We start from the raw sequence: 24633 nt of genomic DNA, 5'->3' as shown, positions 1-24633 counted from the left end.
CACAAATATTAAACAGAATAACATTGTGCTAGCTCCCTGGCATGTCAGTAACGCTTCTAATTTTTCTGCAACTGGAAAAAAAACCAGGTGTTGTGCTCTACCTTTTCACACACTCCTAGAGAAGTGGGTCTGGCAGGGACCTACAGGGTCACATCCAGCCCAACCCTTGCCTGAGGCAGGATCGGCCCTGTCCAAACCAGCCCAGACAACCATCATCTAAACTCTACATAAGACATCCCTCAACCCTGACACAGCTCAGACCTAACATCTAAATCTGCCACAGGGAAAGCAAGGAACTGCAGCAGCCAATATGTCAACATACGAGGTCCTGAGCAGAGGCCATGCTGCCCGCCACAGAGCAAGGCAACCTCCACCCCAGGTCTGTACCAATCTGACCATGGGGTAAAATTCCTCCTTGACCCCAAATATGGCATTGGTTTGACCCTGAGCAGAGGGGCAAGACCCTCTAGGCAGGAACCTCCAGCTTTGCTCTTAGCAGAATCAGCACAGCCCAGGTGAAGGTCCCAGCCCTGGCTGCAGCCAACACACAGTGCCTCTGGGGAGGTGTAAAAATACCCTGATACATGCAGCTAACAAAAGGGGATGAGGGAACCAGCAAAGCCAAGAAGCCTCCCTGATCTGACAGTGAGGAAATATTTCCTGATCTCCCACCTAAACCAACTCTGCTGCAACATCCAGCCATGGGTCCGCGTGCTCCTCTCGGCAGCTGGAGAGAAGAGGCGCTTTCCCTCGTGTCTCTGGCGGCCCTCCAGGGACTTGAAGGCTGCTGCCAAGTCCTCTCTTCACTGCCTTTTTTGCAAACTGAACCTGCCCAGCTCCATCAGCCTCTCCTCCTAGGACCTGCCTTCCAAGCCCTTGCTCTCTTTGTTACCATCTCTGGACCCTCTTCTCATTTCTCCATGGCCCTCTTACAACGTGGCGCCCAGGACTGCAATGTCCAGCTGCAGCCTGAGCAGTGCAGAGCGGAGAGGCACCAGCACCTCCCGTGTCCAGCACCTGATGCTTCTGTTCTGCAGCCCAAAATTGCACTGGTCGTTTGTGTGGCTGTGTCACGCTGTAGACTCCTGCAGACCTTGTGATCCACCAGCATTCCCGGACACTTCTCCGTGGAGCTGCTGTCTAGCTGGGGGGTCCCTCACCTTGCAGCTGTGTTTGATGATTCCTCCCAATATGCAGCACTGTGCATTTATCTGCACTGAACTGCAAGCCTGTTGCTCCAGCCCAACTTTCCAGTCTGTCGAGACCCTTCTGAGTTGCATTCACATCCTCCAATGCATTCCCATTTGGTCAAAGGGAGCAGGAGGGCACATAAACCCCCATGGCTCACTAAGAGCATCTGGGAATGTCTCCTTGCTAAAAGGGAGGCATATACCCAATGGAGAGATGGGGTCATCACCAAGAAGGACTATGTTACAGTCGCCCGAGGATGTAGGGGGGCAGTCAGGAGGGCCAAGGCAGAGTTGGAGATAGGACTAGCTTCCCGGATTAAGGACAATAAGAAGTCCTTCTTCAAATACATAGGGGGTAAAAAGAGGGTCCCGGGTAATGTGGGGCCCCTGCGGGACACGATGGGCAACTTAGTCGTCATGCCAGATGACAAAGCTAACATATTTAACGATTTCTTTGCCTCTGTCTTCCTAAGTAGGGAACAGTTCAGCCACCTCCCTGCTGGGCCCCCCTCGGGCCCCGGGAGAGACGCGCCTGGGCCAGGGGTTAGCGAGGAGTTAGTTAGGGTACTTCTGGAGAGGCTGGACGTGTTCAAGTCCGCTGGTCCGGACGATCTTCACCCTAGGGTTCTACAGGAACTGGCCGAGGTCATTGCGGGACCCCTGGCGCGGCTCTATGAGCACTCGTGGTGCTCTGGCGAGGTGCCGGAGGACTGGAAGAGGGCCAATGTGGTCCCTATCTTCAAAAAGGGAAAAAAAGAGGACCCGGGAAATTACAGGCCAGTTAGTCTTACCTCAATCCCGGGTAAGCTCTTTGAAAAAATTATCCTGGCACACATCCAGGAGGGCCTTGCGGGGGAATGCATGCTCAGGGGCAACCAACATGGGTTCATCAGTGGCAGGTCTTGTCAGACCAACCTGGTGGCCTTTTACGATCAGGTCACCAAATCATTAGACGCAGGGGTTGCTGTGGATGTAGTCTTTCTGGACTTCCGGAAGGCTTTCGACACTGTCTCTCACCCTGTCCTCATCAAAAAGCTGGGAGACTGTGGTGTCGATGCCCACACGGTCAAATGGGTCGCCAACTGGTTGGAGGGCCGCACCCAGAGGGTGGTAGTGGATGGGTCCTTCTCAACCTGGAAGGACATGGGCAGTGGGGTCCCCCAGGGCTCGGTCCTCGGGCCCGCACTGTTCAACAACTTCATCAGTGACTTGGATGAGGGGGTAGAAAGCACCCTGTTCAAGTTTGCTGATGACACTAAGATGTGGGGGGATGTGGGTGCACTAGAAGGGTGCAATAGGCTACAAGCTGACCTTGACAGGTTGCAACGGTGGGCGGATGAGAATAGGATGGGGTTTAACACTGATAAGTGCAAGGTGTTGCACATGGGGAGGAAGAACCGGCACCACACTTACAGGTTGGGGAACTCCCCTCTTGCCAGCACGGAGACGGAAAAGGATCTTGGAGTCGTCATTGACTCCACGATGAACATGGGCCGGCAGTGTGGGGAGGCAGTCAAGAAGGCCAACCGTACCCTGTCATGCATCCACAGATGCATCTCGAGCAGGTCCAGGGAGGTGATCCTCCCCCTCTATGCGGCACCGGTCAGGCCGCAGCTGGAGTACTGCGTCCAGTTCTGGGCGCCACACTTCAAGAGGGACGTGGACAATATGGAAAGAGTCCAGAGGAGGGCCACTCGTATGATCAGGGGTCAGCAGGGCAGGCCTTATGAGGAGAGGCTACGGGACCTGAACCTGTTTAGCCTCCACAAGAGAAGGTTAAGGGGGGACCTTGTGGCCTGCTACAAACTGGTCAGGGGGGATCAGCAGGTATTGGGGGAGTCCCTGTTCCCCCGTGCGCTGCCAGGAGTGACCAGGAATAACGGTCACAAGCTGGCGGAGGGTAAGTTTAGATTAGATATTAGGAGGCGCTACTTCACAGTCAGGGCGGCTAGGGCCTGGAACCGGCTTCCAGGGGAAGTGGTGCAAGCTCCCAGCCTGGGGATTTTTAAAAGGAAGTTAGATAAGCACCTTGCCGGGGTCATCTGACCCCGGTGCTCTTTCCTGCCAAGGCAGGGGGTCGGACTAGATGATCTACCTAGGTCCCTTCCGACTCTAGCTACTATGAAACTATGAAACTATGAAATTTCTCCTTAGTTTCACAGTGACTGCAGACTGGCTTGGGAAGTTCGCTCTCCATGCCTGCATCTGCATCGTTAATAGACACATGGAACAGCACCGGGCCCAGGACAGACCCCGTGGGACCCCACTCGAAACTTCCTGCTGTCCTGATCTGGACCCTTTTATACTTACCCTTTGCTTGTGGCTCTTACGCCAGTTGTCTGCCCACCTCGCAGTAGTTTTATCCAGCCCATGCGTCTCCAGATGGGGACTTCAAAATCCTTGATCCACCTGTGGTCCTGCCCATGCCCTGCTCCTGTAGCCAGGAAGGATCTCATCCAAGTGCAGGCGAGGGAGGAAAAGCCTGGGCTCATGGGCACCCAACACCCCCCCACAATCCCACAGCAGCGTAGACCCCCCCCCCTCCCCCCGGCAGTCGCAATAAGACCAGGGCTTGGTCTCTCCTGGTAATGGCCTGATGGCACCACATGGGGAAACACCACCCTGCCCCTCTGACCCCAGCGATGCTCCTCGCTGCTACAACCATTGGGCAGCTGCTCTGGCACAGCCCAAGGCAGGTCTCTGCTTGCCCGTAATGCCCTTCCACCCACCCAGCACCAGCCTACAGGGCAAGGGGAACAACACACTTGTGCCCAGCAGGCCGTGGGAAGGGCAGAAAGTTTCTTATGGCAGGGCTCCCACAGGCCACGTGCTGACAGCCACTGGGAAGGGTGTGATGGAGGCTCAGGTGCAATGGGCAGAGGGCCTTTGGGCCTGGGCAGCACCTACAGCTGGGGGGACCTGAGGAAGCCCTTCTTGGTTGCCTGAAGGCAGGTGAATGGCAGGGACCCCTGGCCAGCTCTGGGGCAAGGGCAGGCAGTGGCAGAGCGCTAGGGCAGGGACTGGATGAGCCTGGCAGCAGCTGATCTCAGCCTCGGAAGTGCAGCGTGAGCCCAGGGAGCCCTAGGCCTTGCACACAGCTGCCCAGCTCCTGCATCTGCTCCCTGGTGATGGCTCCGGATTGCGGACCCACTTCCAAGCTGCCCTGAGACAGCTCCAGACCAGAGGCAGGGAGAAGCCTCCTGCAAGCAGAGGCCAAGCGGGGCTGTCCCTGGTGCTGCCCGATACCTTCATGCAGCAGCACTAGGCTCATCGCCCACAGGGCAGCTCCTGCACATGGCCAAGGCCTGGTTTGGAACAGACGAGCACCTCCTGCCTGCGGCTGGGGGCAACTCCGGGGGAGCTGACCTCCGCCACGAGCCCGTTGTGCCGTTGGAGATGAACCAGGCCACCTCGACCCAGGCAGAACCTGGTCCTTGCCCGTGGCAGCTGGTGGAAGAACAGAGGATGCTCCCTCTTGAGGGGCAACCAGAGCTGGCAGCACTGGGCACCAAGGGCAGCTTGTCTGCCCCTCTACGGTCTGGGGGCAGGGTGTTCTCCCCATAGAGCTGCACACTGGAGGTGACCCATCGCTGGTTGCAACAGCCCTGAGAGTGCAGCCAGGGGGACCCACCAGCTGGGGGCATCTTGCAGAGCCAAACCCGGGGCTGGATGCTGCCGGCATGTCCAAGTAGCTTTGCGGAGCCAAGTCCCTTCCAATGCAGACTCCCCCTCTGCAGATGGCCAGAGCCTCCAAGGAAACACCTCGGGGAATGCAGGGTGCAGGGGTGCAACCAGAGAGGGAAGCCACCAACCTGTGGGAAGCTGACCTGCCAAGCCCCTGCCCGAGGCTGCAGCAAAAAGCCTGAGACCTTGGGGAATCACAGTTTCATAATTGGTGAGGTCGGAAGGGACCTGAGCAGTTCATCAAGTCCAACCCCCTGCCATGGCAGGAAAGAGTACTGGGGTCAAACGACCCCAGCAAGATGTTCATCTAACCTCCTCTTAAACACCCCCAGGGTAGGAGCCTGCACCACTTCTCTTGGAAGCTGGTTCCAGACCCTAGCCGCCCTGACCGTGAAGTCGCGCCTCCTGATATCTAACCTAAACCTACCCTCTGCCAGCTTGTGACCGGTATTCCTGGTCACTCCTGGTGGTGCTCGGGGGAACAGGGACTCCCCCAACGCCTGCTGAGCCCCCCTGACTAGTTTGTAACAGGCCACTAGATCCCCCCTCAGCCTTCTCTTGTGGAGGCTGAACAGGTTCAGTCCCGTCGCCTCTCCTCGTAGGGCCTGCCTTGGTGCTCCCTCACCATGCGAGTGGCCTCCTCTGGACCCTCTCCATGTTGTCCACATCCCTCCTGAAGTGTGGCGCCCAGACATGGACGCAGTTCTCCAACTGCGGCCTGACCAGTGCCGCATAGAGGGGGAGGATTGCCTCCCCGGACCTGCTCGAGATGCATCTGTACCTGCACCTGCACGACAAGGTGTGGTTGGCCTTCCTGACCGCGTCCCCACACTGCGGCCCATGTTCATCTTGGAGTCAATGATGACCCCCAGATCCTTTTCTGCCTCTGCCCTGACGAGAAGGGTGTTCCCCAGCCTGTAGGTATGGTGCTGGTTGTTCCTCCCCAGGTGCAGCACCTTGCACTTGTCAGTGTTGAATCCCATCCTATTCTCATCCGCCCACCCCTGTAACCTGTCTAGGTCCGATTGTAGCCTATTCCTCCCATCTAGTGTGCCCACATCTTCCCACATCTTAGTGTCATCAGCAGATTTGAACAGGGTGCTTTTTACACCCCCCGTCCAAATCACTGATGAAGATGTTGAACAGCGCGGGCCCAAGGACCGAGCCCTGGGGAACCCCACTGCCCACAACCCTCCAGGTCAAAAATGACCCATCCAGCACCACTCTCTGGGTGCGGCCCTCCAGCCAGTTGGCGACACATCTGACTGTGTGGGTGTTGACACCACAGTCCCCCAGTTTTTTAATGAGAACGGGGTGAGAGATAGTGTCGAAGGCCTTCCGAAAGTCCAGGAAGACGATGTCCACTGCTACCCCTGCGTCTAAGGATTTGGTGACCTGGTCGTAGAAGGCCACCAGGTTGGTCTGACAGGACCTGCCTCTAACGAACCCGTGCTGGTTGCCCCTAAGCATGAACTCCCCCCGGCCCCTCGTGGATATATGCCAGAATAATTTTCTCAAAAAGCCTGCCCAGGATTGAGGTAAGACTAACTGGCCTATAGTTTCCCGGGTCCTCCTTCCTCCCTTTTTTGAAGATGGGAATCACGTTGGCCCTCTTCCAGTCCTCTGGCACCACACCAGAGCACCACGAGTGCTCGTACAGCCGTGCCAGGGGTCCCGCAATGACCTCGGCCAATTCCCTCAGGCCTCAGGGGTGGAGATCATCCAGACCAGCTGATTTTAATATGTCCAGTCCGTCCAGACGTTCCGACTAGATCCTCACTGACCCTTGGCCTGGGTGTGCCTCCCTTGGGGCCTGAGGGGGGCCCAGAGGTGCCGTGGCTGTTCCAGTCCCTGCTTAGGAAAATGGAGGCAAAGTAGTTGTTAAATACGTTAGCTTTGTCGTCTGGTCTGAAGACCAAATTTCCTAGTGTGGCTTGCAGGGACCCCACGTTACCCGGCACCTTCTTTTTACCCTCTATGTATTTAAAAAAGGACTTCTTGTCCTTGATCTGGGTTGCTAGTCCCAGTCCCACCTCTGCCTTCGCCTCCCTGCCCCACCCTGCAGCCCTGAGCTACCGCAGTATAGTCCTCCCTGGGGATGGCTCCTCCCCGCCACTGGGTGTGCACCTCCCTTTTAGCTAGGACACATTCCCGGATGCTTCTGGTGAGCCATGGAGGCTTTTGCGCCCTCCTGCTCCCTTTGATCTGTGTTGGGATTACCTCCCTTTGGGCTTGGAGGATCGTCTCCTTAGTAGCGACCACGCTCCTTGGACACCCGGCTTCCCTCCCCTCCGGGACCTCAGTGGTTCCCTGACTATTCTCCTTAGCTCATTGAAGTCTGCCCTCCTGAAATCTAGGGCTGCTGCCTTGCTGCCGGCCTTTGTCACCTTGTGCTGGATGATGAATCCTGGGAACCTGGAGGAGTTCTGAGCTGGGGATGGGGGGCTACAGGTTGGGAGTGAGGGACACGAACCGGGCTGGAGGGGGAGGGGAGGGAGGGAGGGGCACCAGCAGGGCTAGGAGCAATGCCACCCCTACAAGGGCCAGGGCTGGGGGTCATGCCCAGGGTCATACAGCCCTCAGTGGGCTCCCTGATGCCCCATAGAGGGGCTAGAGATGGGGATGGGACTGGGCACAACCCCTGCGAAAAGCCTTGGCAATACCACAGGAGCAGCCATAGCAGGACCCAAGTCTCCCAGCCACAGGGAGGCTCCTCCTGCCCAGGAAGGGAGCCAGGGCTGGGGCTAGTCAGGGCACAGAGCCTAGGAGCGGTGGTAGGCCGGGTGCCGTGGAGGCAGCGCCACCCGCCGACCCGATGCCGCCTTGGGAAGGAAGGGCGAAGCCAAGTGGCTCTTCCAGGAGCTTTATTAAAACAGTCCCGAGGTCCGGTGCATGTCCCTGAGAGCACCGAGCCTGGCTGCGCCTCAAGACAGGGGTTGGAGTTGCACCCACCATCCCCTTGCCCCTACCTCGACCTGGTTGGGAGAGCCACCACCTGCGGAGACAGGCAAGCCTGGGCCCCCATCCCACAGGCACCCCGGCAGCAGCAGCAGTGGGCAGCAAGGCCTGGCCCAGAGACTTAGGGCACCAGGACCGTGCCCATCAGGCCGGCTCTATTACAGCCAGGCTGCAGCAGCAACGTGTCCCAGGTAGGAGGGGATAGGGGCCCAGGCACCGGCCCAGGCTCAGCCCCAACCCTGGAGCATGGCAAAGGGACCATTAAAAGCACAAGGCACCCAATTTGGGGCAGCCCTGTGTGCGAGGGGAAGGAAGGACCGGAGCTGGCCCCCCCACCCCACATTACGGCACCCCTCAGAGCTAAAAGTTATGCAGTGGTCAGACCCCACCCCAGCCCAAGCTCAGCCAATGGGAATGCAAGAGGTAGACAGTGAGGCCCCACCCCTGGGCATTTTTGGTATGAGGTTGGCATGAGGGCGTGGCCACACGGGCAGGGAGGGGGGCGCTCACGCTAAGGCACAGGCCCGGGCACGGCCCCCAGCAGCACCCAGGGCACAGAGCCTCCTCCTTGGACGGCTGCAGCACGACACTGCCCATCCATGCTGGATCCTGGTGCTCCGGCACAGCTGGGCCCTACCGTGGTGGCCCCGGCTTCCTGGCGGACCCCTGGCTCTGGGGCGGGTGCTGGACACAGCCACTGCTCTGCTGCGGGGGGCGCTCGAGACCGGGGGGTGGGCGCACGGGCTCCCTGCAGGCACAGGCACGGACTCCAGTATCCCCCAGGACACAGCCACCTCCACTACTGCTATCTGCCCATCTGCAGGCAAGGCTCGGGCACAGCTGGCGTTGGCACCACAGCACAGCACAGCAGGACCAGCTTCTGCTCCAAATGAACCCCCACCTGGGAAGCCAAGATCCTCCGTGCCCCACCCCCCAGGCTGGAAGTTGTTCTGAGGCAGGGGCAGATTCTGCCTCAAGGCATCAGGATGGGAGCGTGGAGCTCCAGACAGGACACCTGCCCAGCCCAGCAGGGCCCCGCTTGGCCCTCCCATGGCAGCACCTACCTGGCCAAAGGCCGCTGGGCACTGGTGACAGGTGGTGTCCGGTGCACAGGATGCTTGAGCTGCAGCACCAACTTGGTGCCTTCCACCTCAGCCCCCTGACAAGGAAAGGAGGAATCAGTCAGTGCAGCTGCCCACATACACGGACGTGGCACCAGGGCTCTGGGTCTTGCTGTGTGGTGCCCTGGTGCAGAACAGAGTCCCACCGCTGCCCATGGTCCATAGGGGTCCTGGTGTGGGCCTGGCTACCCCAGCATCAGTACAGCCAGGGCCAAATCAGAGCGGATCCAGGGGTCCTCCTGCTGGGGTCTCCCAAATCTCATTATGCCAGGCCTGAGCAGGGCCAAGTGGCCACCTCAGGGGCACCCAGGGGAGCGCAGGAAGCGCCAGGAGTTCATTGAATCATAAAGAAATGGGACCAGCACAGACCCCAGGCATCACCTAGACCCCCCTGCCCTGCCCTGCCCTGGGGTTCCCCACCTGCATGGCAGCGAAAGCTCTCTCAGCCGCCTCGCGCTGTGTGTAGTTGACAAAGGCGCAGAACTTTTCTGGGATTGGCCGGATGGAGTGGATGGGCCCGAACCTGCCAAGCAGAGCAGGGTTCAGTGCCCACCCTTCAGGAGATGGCCCCTGCATGCCAGGACAGGGCTGGGGAGCTGCTCGTGGAGCAGCAGCAGTCCCTAGGGTGACAGGGATGGGGAGGCAGACGGAAACACTTACGGCCCAAAGTACGCATACAGCTGCTTCAGGGTGATGCGGGACGTGACGTTGCCAACCCACACAGCGAACCACCCCCTGCAATGGCACCGAAAAACACCCTGAGCCCCATGGCCCAAGGCAGGAGCACACAGCCCCCAACCACCAGTGCTCATACCCCCAAGCCCTGCTGCGGGTGCCTACTACCTGGACAGCTGAGAGGAGGTTGGGGTCGGGGTTGGGGCCGGGGCCTCCAGCCGGGCTGGCCCTTTTGCCCGGTTCCTGGGGTTCACAATGGTCACAAAGCCACTGTCTGTGTTCTCAGCCCCGTCTGGGAGGACACTGGCATCAGCCTGCTCACCTGGGGACATAGCACAGCGGCGCTCAGCCACCCCGTGGCCAGCAGTCTGCACAGCTGCCCTGGCTCCCCCCTCCCAAGCTGCAGGCCCTGGCCTCCACCCAGCCCTGCTGGTGCCCTTCACGCCTGGCCTCCAGCCCTGTCAGTGTGTCCATCGCTCTTGATCCATATCCATCTGCCCCCTCCCAGCCCTGCGGTGCCCCTCACTCTCACTCTGAAGCCCCACCCCCCCAACTCCTTTGGGTTTGTTTTAGCCTAGCCCCCGCTCTCCCACAGATTCATCCCCGACCCCTTCAGCCCTCACCATGCAGCAGGGACCAGGACCTCATGTCCCTCAGCAAAGCTTCTATGGGAATGCTCGGCTCTCCGTGCCAGCTGCCGGTGCTGTGACCCTGCTGGAGAGAAGAACCCATCAGAGACTCCACTGCACTGGCCACCAGGAAGTGAGAGAGGGCCAGGAGGATGCTCACCGGGCTGCGCTGCTGCCGGCAGATCTCCAGCTGGGCAGCCGCGTCGGCATGAGAGCCATCCAGCTGCAGGAGCTGCTCAAAGGTGCGCTCAGCCTCTGCGTAGCGCTGGGGAGAACAGGTGCTGTTACCCCCCGCCCCGGGCCAGGCCAGGAGGCTCTTCTCCCCGTCACCCCCAGCCCAGCAGCCAGCCCCACACACCGTCCCAGGCAGCCCTGGGCTGGAACGAGCCAGGGGGGTCCCCTCCCAGCTCCGTGCCCCCCCGCCAGCCTGGCCCTGATACCTGCAGCCCCATGAGGGCCTTGCCCTTGCGGAAGCAGCCCTTGGGCCAGTGAGGCCGGAGGCTTAGGGCCACCTGGGCATCGCTCAGAGCCTCCATGTGCTGCTGCATCTTCTCATAGCAGTATGACCGGTTCCCGAAGAGCCTGCGGGGAGGCCAGAAGGTCAGGGGGATCCTAGAGCAACAGGCTGCGAGCTGAGCCCAGCCCGGGGGATCTGACAGTGCAGCCCCCGCCTGTCCCTGGTGCTCACCGGTAGTCCCGGGGGTTCAGTTTGACAGCCTCGGTGAAGCAGCACACAGCTTCCTCATAGCAGCCCCGAGCAGCTGCCGCATTCCCATGCTCTGCAGGGACAGGAGGCATTGTCACAGGGCCCTGCCCCAGCCCTAGACAGGCCCTCATGGGTCTGGTTGGTGGTTGTGTCTCCAGCTGCCCGAAGACAGAGGACAAGCAGAGTACAGCAGGGGAATGAGATGCAAAGGGTTAACATGGGCTCCAAGCCCAGGCACTGGATCCCAGGGCCCTCAAGGTCACCCAGTCCCAGCCTTGGGACAGGGCAGGACTCCTGGGTCCCACAGCGCAGCGAGAGCGCCCCCTGGTGGGGACAGCCTAGAGTGCCATAGGACCACAGTGAGAGCAGCAGGTCGGGAGTGAGGGGCACCCGCGGGGCAAGGATACCCCCATGGGTGCTGGGAGTGGCCCAGTGGGACCAGCACCAGAGCCAGGGAGCCTTGCCGCTACAACGCTGACCTGCCAGGACCATGCTCTGCTCCGCTGCACTCACGTCTGGTACTGGTCGTGGGACCTGATGAGGAAAAGGATAGCGCTACGGAGAGGGCCAGACTTCAGAGCCCTGGGACAGCACAGCAAAGCTGGACGTGCCTGGACCCTGCCCTGGAGCCGGCCCCCCCAGGGAGCACAGCCCTGGGCAGATGTCAGGCTGCAGCGAAAAGCTGGCACCTAACCTGGCCTTAAAGGTGGCCACCCCAGGCTCAGCCTGCTGCCCCCTGCCAGCCCCATGGCTATCCCAGCAGGCTGGACATGCCCTCAAGCACCCACACGGACAGCAGGTAGAGAGGCCTGTCAAGGCCTGGCCCGGCCCCACCCACTGGCACAAGCCCCCAGAGCCAGCCATGAGCACCAGGGCCCCCTGCAAGGGTGCGGGATGTGCCTGAAGTGGTTCTAGCTGGGGGCAGCCCAGACCCTGAAGTCCACCACAGTGGGAAGACAAGCCTGAGAGGCTGCATTGAGCCCACAGCAGCCTGATCACACTTTCCTTGCCATGCTGATACTACCAGCCCCCTGGTCAGATCAACAAATCAAGCTCCCCACATCCTTACCCTGCCCCTTACCTCTGGTGGGGCAGCCGGCTCTGGCTCCGGCTCCTTGTTACCAGCTCGGGCTGGCCTCTCTTTGCGTGGCGTGGACGGCCTGGCGCCCACCTTGCGCCGTGCCTTAGAGACGAAGGTGCTGCTCAGGTCGAGTTCATCCTAGAAAAAACACAAGAGGTGGGAGAGCAAGCACTGCAGAGACTTGCACCCAGTAACAAGACAGCCCAGCCTGGGAAGGCCACATCTGCTCACTCGGCACCAGAGACACTGCCAGGATCTACGATCCAGCCCCAGCCCACAGGCCTCACTCACCTCTGTCTCCTCCTCTGTGCTGGTGTCTGCACTGCTGGGTGCATGGGGGGGCCGGAGCTCTGGTGGGGAAGCCATGGCCTTGCCAGGCTTCAGGGGTCCTGTGGCTGGAGCAGGCAGCACACCCCTTGCAGTGCCCCCGTTTTCCAGCGTGACCACGACTGCGGTCCCATTCAAGGCAGGCTGGGTCTGCAGCAAGAAGTGGTGTAACTACAAGGGGCTGGGCATTCCCCATCTCCCACGGGCTCCGCATTCCTCAAGGGCCCTGTTGCCCCTGCGCCCAGCACCCACCGACTCGGCCTCCTGCTTGCTCCTCAGCTCCTGCTCGCGTTTCTCCTGCCTCTTCCGGTCCTTCTGCTTCTAGATGCCGGAGGGAACGCAGTGAGCGGGAGGGTGACAGGCACTGCTGTGTTGTGGCCAGCTGTAGCTCCCTCACCTGCACCAGGCTGCAGAGCTGCAGTGGGGTCACAGAACCACCCCCCACACCATGGAGCACCAGTGAAGTCACCCAGGACAGGCAGAGCTCAGGGTCTGGTGCCACCTCCCACACGAAGATGCCAGGATAAGAGGCTGCTGGCACAACCTGGCCTGCCCTGGAGCCACGGTCAAAGTTACACCACAGGGACAGGTCCTGAACCCTCTTCCAACTGGAAGAAGGGCCTAAACAGCTACAGCATCTTACCAGTGGGTGCTCTGTGGAGGGAGGCTGGGGCCCAGCTCAGGCAGGCATCAGAGCAGGGCACAGGCCCCTGCTGTCCCTCGCACCCGCACAAGGAGGAGTGGGGCAGAACAGGCACTGCTTAGCCCAGCAGAGCCCTGAACTGAGTCGTTACATGCCCCAGGCACCTGCCCCTCTTTGGATCCCTTTGGCAGAGCAGGTCCGAGCCCCAGGAGCTGGGGCTAGGCCTGGGGGTGAGAGGGCACCTGCAGGGCTTGGCAGGCAGACACGCACCTTCTTCTTTAGCCTCTTCTTCTCCGCTTTCCGCTTCACTCTCTCCTCCTCGGCCACCAGCTCCTGCGCGTTCTTCTCAGCCACCTGGAGGGGGGCAGCAGGGAGCAGCAGGCTGGTGACCCCTGAATTGGCCAGCGCGTGCCCCACTCCTGAGCCCCAGGCAGCCCCACAGGGAGAATCCAGTGGCTCACACGTGATCTTGAGTAGTAAGCACCAACCACCTCCCCACAACAGGTACAGGTCTGCCTCTGGGAGCTGCAGCTCCCACCCCCGGTGTCCCATAGGGGCTGCTGCTCACCTCGGCAGTCACCACCTGCTGCCAGGGCAGCACCAGGTCAGGCGGGTGGGCGCCCAAGGGGATGGGGATGCGGAGACCCACAGGCATCGTGTTGCACTGAAACGACTTCTGGAAAGGGCAGAAGATGCTAGGGGCAGCGCTGGCCTCACCCTCGAATTGGATCTCGCCCTCTGAGTCAAAGCTGGAGCTGGAGCCGAAGCCGTCCAAGATCCTTTCTAATTCATCAGTGTGGTCCAGCTCCTCCTGCAGGCCTGGGCAGGACCATAGTTTCATAGTTTCTAGGGTCGGAAGGGACCTGAGTAGATCATCTAGTCCGACCCCCACCCGGCAGAGCTGTGCCTAATGGGCACCACAGGGCTGCACGTGGGAGCTGGCATCTCCCAGAGCCTCTCCCGGCTGCTCCGAGCTCCGTGGGCCTGTCCAGACCCCAACCTGGCCTCAAGAAGCCCCTCCCCCCCCTTGGGGGGCTCAGGTGGGTGGGAGGAACAGCTGGCACCCCACTTCCAGTGCTGTAACACCCCTGCCTCTGCAGGAGGTGGGCCAGGGGCATCCCCAGCCAGCCGTGCAATATCTCAGCACTGAAGGCCTGGGCCCTGGGGTGAAGGCCAGTGCCACAAGGCAGGCAGAGGCCTTTGCTGGCCTCACTCAGACCGGGGGGACAGCAGCACCAGGGTCCGTCCTGCCTGTCTATCTATTTCTGCTCTCCTGACCGGGGCCTTCGTGCTCCGGGAAGGGGCAGGGCCAGCACAGCAGGGTGTGGGGGCTGCCCCAGCTCCTGGGCACTGTCAAGTAACTAGAACAGTGGCCACGGCTGGGGGTCAGCCTTGGGACTGAGCCAACGGAGCTGGGCACATGAGTTAGGGTTAGACACCCAGCAGAGCTGTGCCCAATGGGCACCACAGGGCTGCACGTGGGAGCTGGCGTCTCCCAGGGCCTCTCCTGGATGCTCCGAGCTCCCTGGCCCTGTCCAGACCCCGACCTGGCCCCAAGAAGGCAGGTGGGGGGAGAAGGAGCCTGGCCCCGAAGCCCCGGTCCCCCTGGGGAGTCAGTGCCCTGTTGGGCATTGGGGTATGTGCTACAGGGGCTGAGGGGGGCCACAGGCAGGCAGCCTGGTGGCACCCTGGGGCCCGGGGTCACTGCCCAGAACATGGGCGATGCCCTGGGTCTGCTGGATGGCCGCAAGCTACAGGATCTGGGGGCAAGGGGTGCCCCAGAGCCCTGCTCGCCCCTCCCACCTCTTCTCACCTTCCAGGAGCGTCGCAGGGACTAGCTGCCCAACAACACTTTTTGTGAACGTGGCTCGCACCACACTGGGCTCCACCGTCACGTTCAGCCAGTCGCCCGTGGTCTGGGGAGGGCCACGGGGCTGAATGTGGCCGGCTGGGCCCCTGCCCGCATCCCTCTCTGAGCCACCAGCCAGACCTCACCAGAGAGCTGCCCCTGGTCGCTCTCCCCCTGCTGCTGGGGCAGAGCTGTGTCCCCACCCTGCCGCAGGCTGCCCTCTCCTCCCACTCCCCCAGGCGTGGCCAGGGAGGGCCGTGGGCCCCAGCCCACCAGGCAAGCCCCCCCCGCCCAGCAGACAGGCCTCGTACCTGCCTCGGGGGGGCCTCAGGGGCTGTGCCCAGGTCGAGGCTGCAACCACAGCCACAGCTGCAGCAGGCAAGTGTGTGGGGGGAAGTGCCACGGAAGGCAGGGCCCTGCGAGACCACAGCTGTGAGCCGGGGCCAGGGCCAGGCCGGAAACAAAAGCAAAACTGCTCAGCAGGAAGAACAGCCCGAGCCCTCTCCACCCCCGCCAGGCCCTGCTCCCGCCCGCCTGCAAAGACGTGGCAGGCAGGGGCGGCCAGCTCCTCCTCCAGCACCAGGAGGAGCCATGCCCGGGACAGATACCCCCCAGTGTGAGTGCCAGGCTGGGAAGCGCAGCCACCTCAGGCCCCCCAGCCCCACTAACGACCCCGTGCTTAATGAAGCTGCAGCAAGGATGGGCTCTCAGCAGGCAGTGGGGCCAGTCCGTCCTGGGCAAGAACCTTTGGGGGAAACACCATGGAAGCCCCAGGATAGCCAGGAGACGCTGCAGTTGCTGCCCCAGTGGGGGCCATGGGGGGGTGCAGCCCGGCCCAGGGCGGGGGTACAGGGCAAGAGCAGGGGCAACTACTCTGTCCTGTCCTCTCCTGCCCTGCCCAGGCTGGGCCCGCAGGGGAACGCGGGGGAGAGGGCTCCAGCTGCACCATGACAGACCCCCCCCCACACTTGCCAGGCCCCCTCCGTCACAGCCCCGCCCTTGCCAGCCTCCCCGCAATAGCCCAGCCCCTCCAGCTCCGCCCCTCCTCACCCTTGGAGGGCCCCCCGGGGCCCTCGGTCGCCCCCCGCCGCGTGTGGGGCATCGCCCTGACGCTGGGACCCGGGCCGGAAGCGCCCACGCCGCGACCCGGAAGCGCGGCCCTGTTTGCTGAGGGCGCCGTGGCGGCTCGGCCGCCATGTTTGTTAAGGGCGACATGAGGCCACGGCCGCCATCTTTGTGCGAGGCGCAAGAGACCTGGGACGCTCTGGCCCGGTGGGGAGCCCCCAGAGACGCCCCCCCCCACACGTGGCAGCCATTGCCCAGCCCTGCCCCTGCTGCTGCGCCCTAGGTGCTCGGTCCCTGGAAAAGCCAAGAGCATGAACGGCGACGACCAGGCCCTAGCACCCTGTTGTGGTTAACACCCACCTGCCCCCAAGCACATGGAGTACCCCAGCACGCGTGTACGCTATACGTGCATGGCCCAGAACACACTAGCACGTCCACGAATGCTCAAACGCGCACGCAAGCTGGAGTCTAAGCTGCCCCGCCCCACCCCCTTACACACACATCTCAGCTCTGCACACGTGCACACACCCGCAGGGCCCAGACCCGGTTCCTCAGCTCCCAGGAACCCCTATGAAGCCAGTATGCAAGAAAACTGAAATTCAACCCGCCAAGGGAAGTCGAGGCTGCTTAGCTGGGCAGCTCCACCACTGCCCCCCACCCTGCTCAGGCAACCTCCAGAAGAAGCTCTGCTGTTACCCCAAACCCTTGGACTGGGGAACGAGTGAGTTACGTGGGACAGTTTTCCCTTCCCTAAGGCAGGTTTATTTAGCAAACAACGTGCTTTTAGATTGAGAAACGCACCCATCGTCTTGCAGTCGAGTCTTGCCCCGTGGAGCGGGCAGTTCGGGCCTGCGGACACCCGCAGGGGCCCCGGGCAGCAGGTCAGGAGCCCGGCAGCCCCTTCGCCCAGCCACGCTGTGTCCCCAAACTGGTTCGCACCTTTGTTTCTTGCGTATGTTTTATCTGTACTACTCCCTGTTATTCGCCGAGACTGATACAAGAGATCTACCGTTAGGTACTTCCCTGCCACGTGCTAGAAGCCACCACCCCGGACACCCACACACGTGGACTGCAGGTGAGAAGGACGCTGCGCATGCGCGCGCACCAGCGGACGGAGCCAGCGCCCGACCAAGCACACAGGCAGGGAGGAGCCCTGCGTCCCGGTCACGTGATATGCCATCGTCACGTGGCCATGCCCGGCTCGCACATTGGCTGCCGGCGACACGCCCGCATCACGTGACGAAGCCAACGGGCGGGTGAGTGCTGGGCCATTCAGTCCTGCCCCGGGGGGGGGTACTCTCGCCGGCTTCGCGAAGACCTGGCGCGTGGGAGGAGGCCTGGCTGCCCGTGAGCCCCACAGTTGCTCGGTTAACGGCGGCGCCGGAAGTCCCCGGGTGAAAACAGAAACCCTTCCGGGGCAAACCCCGCCCTCCGGTAGAGGGAGCCCTAACAGCACGTGTATCTGGGTGCTGCTCCCCACACGAGGCTGGGGTCCGCTGGGGCAGGTCTTGCACGAGGGGAGGGGCTGGGGGGTCCTAGGTGAGGGGTTCCCCCGGACCCCCCTGACCCCCACCCCTGCTGCCTGCAGGCCACTGACACCCTTGCCATGTCCTGTGCGCCTGGCGCCCTCCTGCCCCCGCTCGCTGCCCGCCTGGGGCCCCGCCGCGTGTGCCTGGCCAAGCCCCTGGGGCCGCCCGCTGTGGGTGAGGCTGGGGGCACAAGTGGCCCCTGGGGAGGGGAGTGTCGGGGAGGGACAGCCTGCAACATCCTCAGTCTGAGACCTCAGGCACGCCCCTGGTCGGGCCCTGCCGGGAGCCCTGGGTCCGGGGCAGCACCAAGTCTGCCCTCTCCAGGCAGGTGGGGTGCAAGGCTGCGTGGGAATGAGTGTTGGGGGTCTGTAGTCCCATGCCCAGGCAGCAGGGCCTGGGGGGCCACAAGAGGCCCCTGGGGGGCAGGGATCATGCAGGGACATGGGCATGGGGCTGCCAGGGGCCCTCGCCCTGCAGGTGGTAGTCTGCTTGTGCCCCCACCTCCTAGGCCCCATGTCTTGCAGGCCCTGAGTCTCTTTCCAGCCTGGCCCAGTCCCGGCAGACAGTGCATCCCGGCATGACCCCAGGCCTGCGGCACCTGCTAGCGCTCGACACGAGGGCCTACGACAGCGAGGATGAGGATGTGCTGGGCTCCGAGGCAGAGCAGAGCGTGCTAGCCCTGCTTGAAGACCCCAGCGCCCAGGCTCTTGGCACCCGTGTCCGCCCGCCCTCCGGCGATGCTGTCCCTGTTGCCATCTACTGCCCCGCCCAGGCCCACGTGGCCCGGCTGGGTGCCCTGCTGCAGCAGCGCTGCCTCCTGCGCCTGGCCCGCACCCTCACGCACTACCTTCAGGCCGCCGCTGCCTTTGTGCGTCGCCTCAGGCGCCTCCTGGAGCAGCAGACACGGCAAGAGTGGTCGGGTGAGCCCAGGGATGGGCAGCTGCTGCAGAGCCTCTGCGAGGAGCTGCGGGCACAGGCTGGGCACCGGCGCCGGCTGCGTGATGACCCCAGGCTGCGGGCACTGGGGCCTGAGGTGCTGGTGGCCGTGAGGCGGGCGCTGGGGCTCCTAGGCCGTCAGGCCTCCCTCCTGCTGGAGCGCTATGCTGAGGGGCTGCTGCACAGCCTGGCCTGCGCTGGTCCTCCCACCTGCCCTGCCCTTCTCACCGACCTGTGCCAGGGCCTGGAGCTGTACAACCGCGCGCTGAGCGACCAGGCTGTAGAGCCAGCCCTCAGCAGCTCCCAGCTGGACCCCACAGCCCCTCTGGGGCCCCAGGTGGTGCCAGGGTGCCAGGCCCAGGCGTTCTCCTCTGGCCGTGTGCTGGGGGTGCTGGCAGCTGAGCGGGGCCGCCTGGCTGCGCAGCGGCTATACCACCTGCTGCTGCAGCGGGTGCAAGCAGGTGGCAGGGTGCCACTGAACTGGGAGGAGGCCACGGCGCCTCAGCCCCCCAGTGCCCAAGTTGCCGAGGATGCCATGGCCAAGGAGCTGCAGGCGCTGTGTAGGGCGGATGCGCAGCTCCTGGACCTTGTCCTCGCAGCCTCCCCAGCTACCCTGTGGCACCATGGTCCAGCCTGGCCATCGCAGGAGGTGCCTGAGGCAGCATGGCCCAGCCTGTCCCAGCTGCCCAGCCATCAGCCTGATGCAGAAGCGCTGCACGCCCAGTACCGCCTGCTTATCTGGGAGGCTGCAGCTGCTGCACTGACCCAGCACCTGGAGCTGCCCGGGCTCCTGGGCGGCCTGGCACCAGGGGGAGAGGGGGCCACACTTGCTCTGGCCCAGGAGCTGAGCCAGGTGCTGAACCGAGGTAGGTATGGAGATGGGGGCTGGGGTGGGCAGGGTGTGGGGCCTTTCTCTCCAAGGGTGGGGCACAGCTGGCTCATGGGGCAGAATCTTGGTCCTGGGCAATCCCCTCCTGCTCATCCGGGGTGGCAGGAGCCAGTGCCCTTGGCAGCCTCTTGGGGTCCAAGGGAGGCGGGTCCCTCCAGGCAGGGGGAAAAAGCAGAGGCCAGGGCTCACCCCAGCCCCCAGGGGGACAGTGGCTCCCACCTCCGTTGTGCCCTTGGTGGCCCCTGTCTTCTACCTGGCAGGGCTGCCCAGGCCAGACCATGCTGACACCCACTCCTTTGCAGTGCAAGTTCCCCGTGAGTGCATGGAGGAGCTGCAGCGCCTCTGCCTGCACCTGCTCTGCCAGGGTGTCGTCTTCAGCTGGGACCGAGGTGGGGGGGGGGGGGGGAGGGGGCGGCACTGGCAGGGGGCCCATGGCTTAAGGGGGGGGGGAGGTGGAGAGGGATCTGGGAATAGGGTCTGGGCTGGGGACTGTAAGGCCTAGCCTGTGACCCTGAACCCATGTTTCAGCCCAGCATTTCCCCGTAGGCTTCTGCCAGGCACTGGGCTCCAGCCTTACTGACAAGTGCAGCCCAGGGCCGGGGCAGGCAGGGGCTACAGCACGGAGCAAGACGGCTGGGCTTCTGCAGCATCTCTGCTCACCTCTTGCCTTTGCCCTGCGCAACCTGCAGCTTCCTCGATCTGGATGTGCCAGTGAGTTAGGGGGCGCCTGGACCCTAGGATCCTCTGTGCAGCAAGGAGGGGATCTGGCCTGCTGCATCCGTCTGAGGACAGGGCAGTCGTGGGTCCCCCCTGCCCCACCCCAGCCTCACCAGTACCCCCACCCTGTGTTTTCTGCAGCAAGCGGGCTGCAGTTGGAGCTGCTGAGCCTCTGTGTGGCCACAGGACAGCTTGCCCGTGCCTGGATCACTACCAAGGCCCAGCAGCACCTGGCGTCTTGGGCTGTCGGCCCCTTCCTCCTGGTCACCCATGGAGACCTCCAGGCAAGTGCTGTTTGGGGGGTGGGAGCAGCAAGGGGGCTGGCTGGACAACAGGGCTTCCAGGGGATTGGGCCAGGGAGTCTGCTAGGCACGCAGCTGGTGCAGATGTCAGGTCTCACCCCTCCCTCATCTCCCATCACAGTTGCTCCGGGCTGAGACAGAACAGCTGAGCACGCTGGCAGGCTGCAGCAGCCTGGGCGGGGGGTGTCAGGGCCTCGTCTCTCACCTTGAGTGGCAGCTCTGCCAACAGCTCCATGCCATGGCCACTGGCATCCAGGTATGGGGGTCCCACCCTGATGCCCAGTAGAAGCTGTGGGTTGTGGCTCCCTGGTTCCAGATCAGGCTGTCCCCTTTGCCCAGCACCCCCATGAACTTCGTGAACGGAGGCAGGGCAGACCCCAGAGCATGTCCCTGCTTTTGGAGCGCTGGGAAAGGTCTGGGACCTCTCTGCACACACCCCAGTGCTGAGGCTTCCCCCTACCCCACAGGCCCTAGCAGAGGAGGCACCGTGGATGCTGGGCACAGGCTGTCACCGGCTGTCAGCTGAGCTCCTGTCACAGACTATGCCACTAGGCAGGCACTGGAGACCTGGCCTGCGGGCAGGTGGGTACATAGGGGGCCTCCCCTCCAGCCCCTGTGTGGCCCTGCTGCATCCAGGCAGTGGGTGCGCGGGATCCTGGTGCGGGGCAAATGCTTCTCTCTCCCCAAGAGCCACCAAGCACGCCAAGTGAGTATGCTGTGGCTGCCGTGCAGGCCATCCTGGCCCCAGCGTTGCAAGGCATCCAGCTGCTGCCCCACGACGCGCAGGTGCCCACGCTTGCCCTGGTGCTGACAGCCTTTGTGGAGGCCTGGATGGAGCACATCCTTGCCCACAGGATCAAGTTCAGGTATGGGGCAGGCAGGGGGACATAGAAGGGGGGGCTGTGGGTCAAGAGTGAAGGGTACTGGCAGGGATGGGGGGCTGGAAATAAGGTGCCCTAGCACAGCTGGAGGGGCTGCAGGTTGGGAGTGAGGGACGCTGGCAGGGCTGGCGGAGGATGGGGCTGCAGGTTGGGAGTGGGGTGGGGAGTGCGGGCCCTGTCGGGGTGGTGACAAGCCCATCTGTGCAGCCTGCAGGGTGCGCTGCAGCTGCGGCAGGACCTGGCGCTGGTGCGAGTGCTGGTGCGGGCTGCAGTGCCAGGGCTGGCCCCTGAGGTGTGCGAAGCTGCACTGGCGCTGCACGTTTTCCAGCAGATGGATGGTGCCATCACCTGCCTCCTGCAGCAGCCTGGCCCCCGCCCCCGCCCCCCCTGGCAGGCCCTGCGCAAGTGCTGTGAGTGTCCTCAAGGGCTCGGGTGTGGGGGGCACTGGGCAACTCTGCCGAGGCCAGAAGCACGCACAGCACTGACCGGCTGCCCCAGGTGTGGCTCCGTGGCTGGAGGGGGAGAGCCTAGCCTGCCCACAGCTTGGAGTTGAGCGGGGAAGGGGATGGGGTAGTGCCCTAGATTGGGGGGAGGGGGGTGCTGCCTCGCAAGAGGCTACAGGAGGCGTTTATCAGGGAGGAGCTGTCACCATCACTAGGCATGGCAGCTGCGTGGCTCTGAGGGAAGCCTGGGCCCAGGCCAAGCGAGGCCACAGCAGCAGATCAGGCCAGCAGGCTGGGGACAGGCCCCCCCAAAGCAGGGGCGAGGGGATCCATGGGGAGTAGCTGGTACCAACCTGCTTCAGGGGCAGGGGCTGTGGCAGCACCGCCTTGAGCTGCCCCCTCCCCTTTGGCCTCGCAGGCTCCCGCCGTGGCAGGCGCACACAGGCCCCCAGCACCAGCAGCCTCAACAGCCTGGAGAGCCTGGAAGTGGCCCCCCCACCCACCCTGGAGGCGCCGAGCCCCGACGTGCAGCACCACGCACAGGGCAGCGCCACACCCCAGTCCTACCTCACCAGCGCCCAGCAGCAGTGGCTTGCCCTGCGGCTGCACGGAGCCCGGCGCTGGAGGCTGTCCTGCCTGCCCTGCTTGGCCTGCGGCCCTGAGCTCTGACCCTCAGCCGTCTACCCTGGCCCCAAAATACAGCGGTCAGCACTCGGAGGGCTGTGGTGTGTCGTCCTGTTCTGGTGGGCACTGCGGGTCGAGCAAGGGGCTCTGGTAGCACCGGGACCTGCGGATCAGGAGTCAAGGGGCTCTGGGGGGGGCTGCCTCTGGCTTGGGTGCACTCCCCTGCCCCCACGCTGCAGGGAGACCCTGCTTCAAGGACTGGGGCTGTGCTGCGGACATTGCTGTCTCCCAGGTGGCAGCCAGCCCCACTGCTCACTGTCACCACAGGCCCAGGCCCCTGGGTGTTACTGGGCACCTGCCCCCGGTGTGTCAGGTCAAGTCAGCCAGGAGCTCCCAGGCCTGCAGAGCTGCTGGTAGTGGAAGAGACCCTGCCCGGAGAGGTCTTGTCCTGTGTGGACCGCTGCGCCCCCGGCCAGCACCAGCCAGCTGTTATGAGTGTCCCCCTTCCCCCCTGCCTCAGAGGGGCTGGGGGCAGCTTTGGTTCCTGCCCAGCCTGGAGGGGCCAGGCCAGCCCCAGGGGGACTCCACAGGCAGGTGCGTGGCTCTAGACCTCCATGCTGAGGCCACGGATGCTCCCTGCCCTGCAGCCAGGGAGGGCAGGGAGCGCCCCGGCCCCGGCCCCGGCCCTGCTCCCTCGGCAGAGCCTAGAGTCGTGGGCTGCCGCGGGCCTGCCGTTCCAGCCAGAGGCTGCTGCAGCCTGCCCGGTCTGGCCCAGGACAGTGGAGAGGGTGCGGGCCTGGCCTTAAAGCCTCAGCCACTGCCATGTGAGTTGCCCCACTCCAGACATCCCAGCTAGGTTTGCCCTGGCCCTAGGGAGCTCCTGCCTCGGCCCCTATGCCCAGGTGGTTCTGCATCCCTGCTCAGCCCCCTGCTTAGCCCAGGAGTACTGGGGCAACTGGCCCTGGAGCCCGTGCAGCCCTGGCCTGTGCTCCACAACCGCATGGACAGCCCAGGAGCCTGGTGGAGAGTGGCACAAATGGGCGTTGGCCTGGGCGCAGGGTGGAGGGCACAGGCTGAGACGCACCTGGAGGGGTCACGCAGAGGACGGAGACAGGCAGCTTTCTGGCTGCAGCACAAGGAGCAATGGACAGAAAAGAGGATGTGGGTGGATAAATCCTAGAGCTGTGGAGCCAGCAGGGACCTTTGGGGGCCACATCTTGTCCAACCCTCTGCTCCAAGCAGAACCAGCCGCAACTACATCATCCCAGCCAAGGCTCTGTCTGTCTGCCTGGGGCTTCAATCCTCCAAGGGTGGAGACTTCATCACTTCCCTAGGTAACCGGTTCGAGTGCTATACTACCTTTCTTGTAAGACAGTTTTCCCTAATATCCAACCTCAACATCCCTTGCTTCAGCTTGAGCCCGTTGCTCCTTGTCTTCCCATCTGCCCCCACAGAGACCAGTCCAGCTCCATCCTGTTTGCAGCCCCCCTGCAGGGAGGTGAAGGCTGCTATTCAATCCCCCTCCGTCTTCTCTTCTGCAGACTCGGTCAGTCCAGTTCCCTCCGCCGCTCCTCAGTAGTCCTTTCCTTCAGCCCCGCAATCATTTTCGTTGCCCTCCACTGGACTCTCCAACTTGTCCACATCCTTTCTGTCATGGGGGCCCACAGCTGAACACAGGACTCCAGATGCGGCCTCCCCAGTGCTGAACAGAGTGAAGAATCACTGCCCTCCAGCTGCCGGCACCGCTCCTACCGATGCAGCCCAGGATGCCGGTCGCCTTCTTGGCACCAAGGGCGCGCTGCCGGCTCCTGTCCCCCCGGGGCCTTTTCTGCAAAGCTGCTGCCCAGCCTGCCCCGGTGCAGGGGGTTGCTCCCTCCTCAGTGCAGGACTCCGCACTTGTCCTTGCTGAACCTGAGGGGAGTCCCGTTGGCCCACTGCTCCAGTGTGGCGAGGTCTCACTAAATCCCGGCGCTACCCTCCCCCGCGCGGGGTCACCTGCACGCGCTGGGGGGGCGCCATCTCCCCGGCGGCTGATGAAGACGGTGAAGCAAACCGGCCCCTGGGGGCTCCGCTTGTTGCCAGCACCCAGCTGGACGTCGAGGCAGCGATGCAGCCGCTGGCTGTCCGCCCGAAGGGCTCGGCTGCGCTGCGGGAGGCCGGATCAAAAGGCCAGCCGCAATCCAGGTGCATCGTGTCCGCATCCGCAGCGCCGAGCACCTGGTCACCAGGGTCAGGCTGGTCAGCAGGCCTTCCCCGGCAGAGCCCCTGCTGCCTCGCCCGGGCGATCGCGCCCGCTCCTGGCCGTGCTCGCACGTGGCTCCCGCGGGCAGAACTACACGTCCCAGCATGCCCCGGGAGCGCCACGCGTGGCCCCAGGACTGCAG

At 63.3% G+C, this 24633-nt stretch overlaps 2 protein-coding genes across 6 annotated transcripts; one reads left to right on the top strand and one right to left on the bottom strand.

Annotated features, from left to right (window-relative positions):
* Positions 1-8331: 8331 nt before the first annotated feature.
* TTC31 (tetratricopeptide repeat domain 31) lies at positions 8332-24497 on the bottom strand. Of its 5 annotated transcripts, none has more exons than XM_090035263.1 (16): positions 23334-24497; positions 13583-13833; positions 13285-13368; positions 12624-12692; positions 12336-12521; positions 12045-12182; positions 11443-11497; positions 10946-11036; positions 10698-10839; positions 10418-10522; positions 10252-10342; positions 9797-9950; positions 9614-9688; positions 9374-9476; positions 8897-8991; positions 8332-8580 (listed from the first exon to the last, which is right to left on the bottom strand). In XM_090035263.1, exons 2-16 carry the CDS (start codon positions 13667-13669, stop codon positions 8466-8468), a joined length of 1590 nt encoding a protein of 529 aa, XP_089891389.1. In that variant the 5' UTR covers positions 13670-13833; positions 23334-24497; the 3' UTR covers positions 8332-8465. The 5 variants fall into 5 exon arrangements, with proteins under 5 accessions (XP_089891389.1, XP_089891387.1, XP_089891385.1 ...); XM_090035261.1 differs by lacking the exon at positions 23334-24497 and adding an exon at positions 16730-17154; XM_090035259.1 differs by lacking the exon at positions 23334-24497 and adding an exon at positions 15914-16003.
* CCDC142 (coiled-coil domain containing 142) lies at positions 17201-22342 on the top strand. The gene is made up of 11 exons (XM_090035216.1): positions 17201-17322; positions 17517-17631; positions 17982-19259; positions 19585-19671; positions 19829-19993; positions 20141-20283; positions 20423-20557; positions 20769-20883; positions 20990-21167; positions 21390-21592; positions 22044-22342. Exons 2-11 carry the CDS (start codon positions 17535-17537, stop codon positions 22292-22294), a joined length of 2652 nt encoding a protein of 883 aa, XP_089891342.1. The 5' UTR covers positions 17201-17322; positions 17517-17534; the 3' UTR covers positions 22295-22342.
* Positions 24498-24633: the final 136 nt, after the last annotated feature.

This window comes from Crocodylus siamensis, chromosome 2 (genome assembly GCF_052110815.1).
Source record: "Crocodylus siamensis isolate JL-2025a chromosome 2, ASM5211081v1, whole genome shotgun sequence".
Taxonomy (NCBI): Eukaryota; Metazoa; Chordata; order Crocodylia; family Crocodylidae; genus Crocodylus; species Crocodylus siamensis.
The sequence above is the reverse complement of the archived record's forward strand: the minus strand, read 5'-3'. Positions and strand labels throughout refer to the sequence as shown.

Coding starts and splice junctions, on each gene's coding strand:
- TTC31 (XM_090035259.1), bottom strand. CDS start 15,965: ATGCCCCACACGCGGCGGGGGGCGACCGAGGGCCCCGGGGGGCCCTCC. Junction 13,834..15,913: donor CCCCGGGGGGCCCTCCAAGG/GTGAGGAGGGGC, acceptor GGTCCTGCCCAG/GCCTGCAGGAGGAGCTGGAC. Junction 11,037..11,442: donor GCAGAGCATGGTCCTGGCAG/GTCAGCGTTGTA, acceptor CTGTCCCTGCAG/AGCATGGGAATGCGGCAGCT.
- CCDC142 (XM_090035216.1), top strand. CDS start 17,535: ATGTCCTGTGCGCCTGGCGCCCTCCTGCCCCCGCTCGCTGCCCGCCTG. Junction 20,284..20,422: donor TCACCCATGGAGACCTCCAG/GCAAGTGCTGTT, acceptor CTCCCATCACAG/TTGCTCCGGGCTGAGACAGA. Junction 21,593..22,043: donor GCAGGCCCTGCGCAAGTGCT/GTGAGTGTCCTC, acceptor TTGGCCTCGCAG/GCTCCCGCCGTGGCAGGCGC.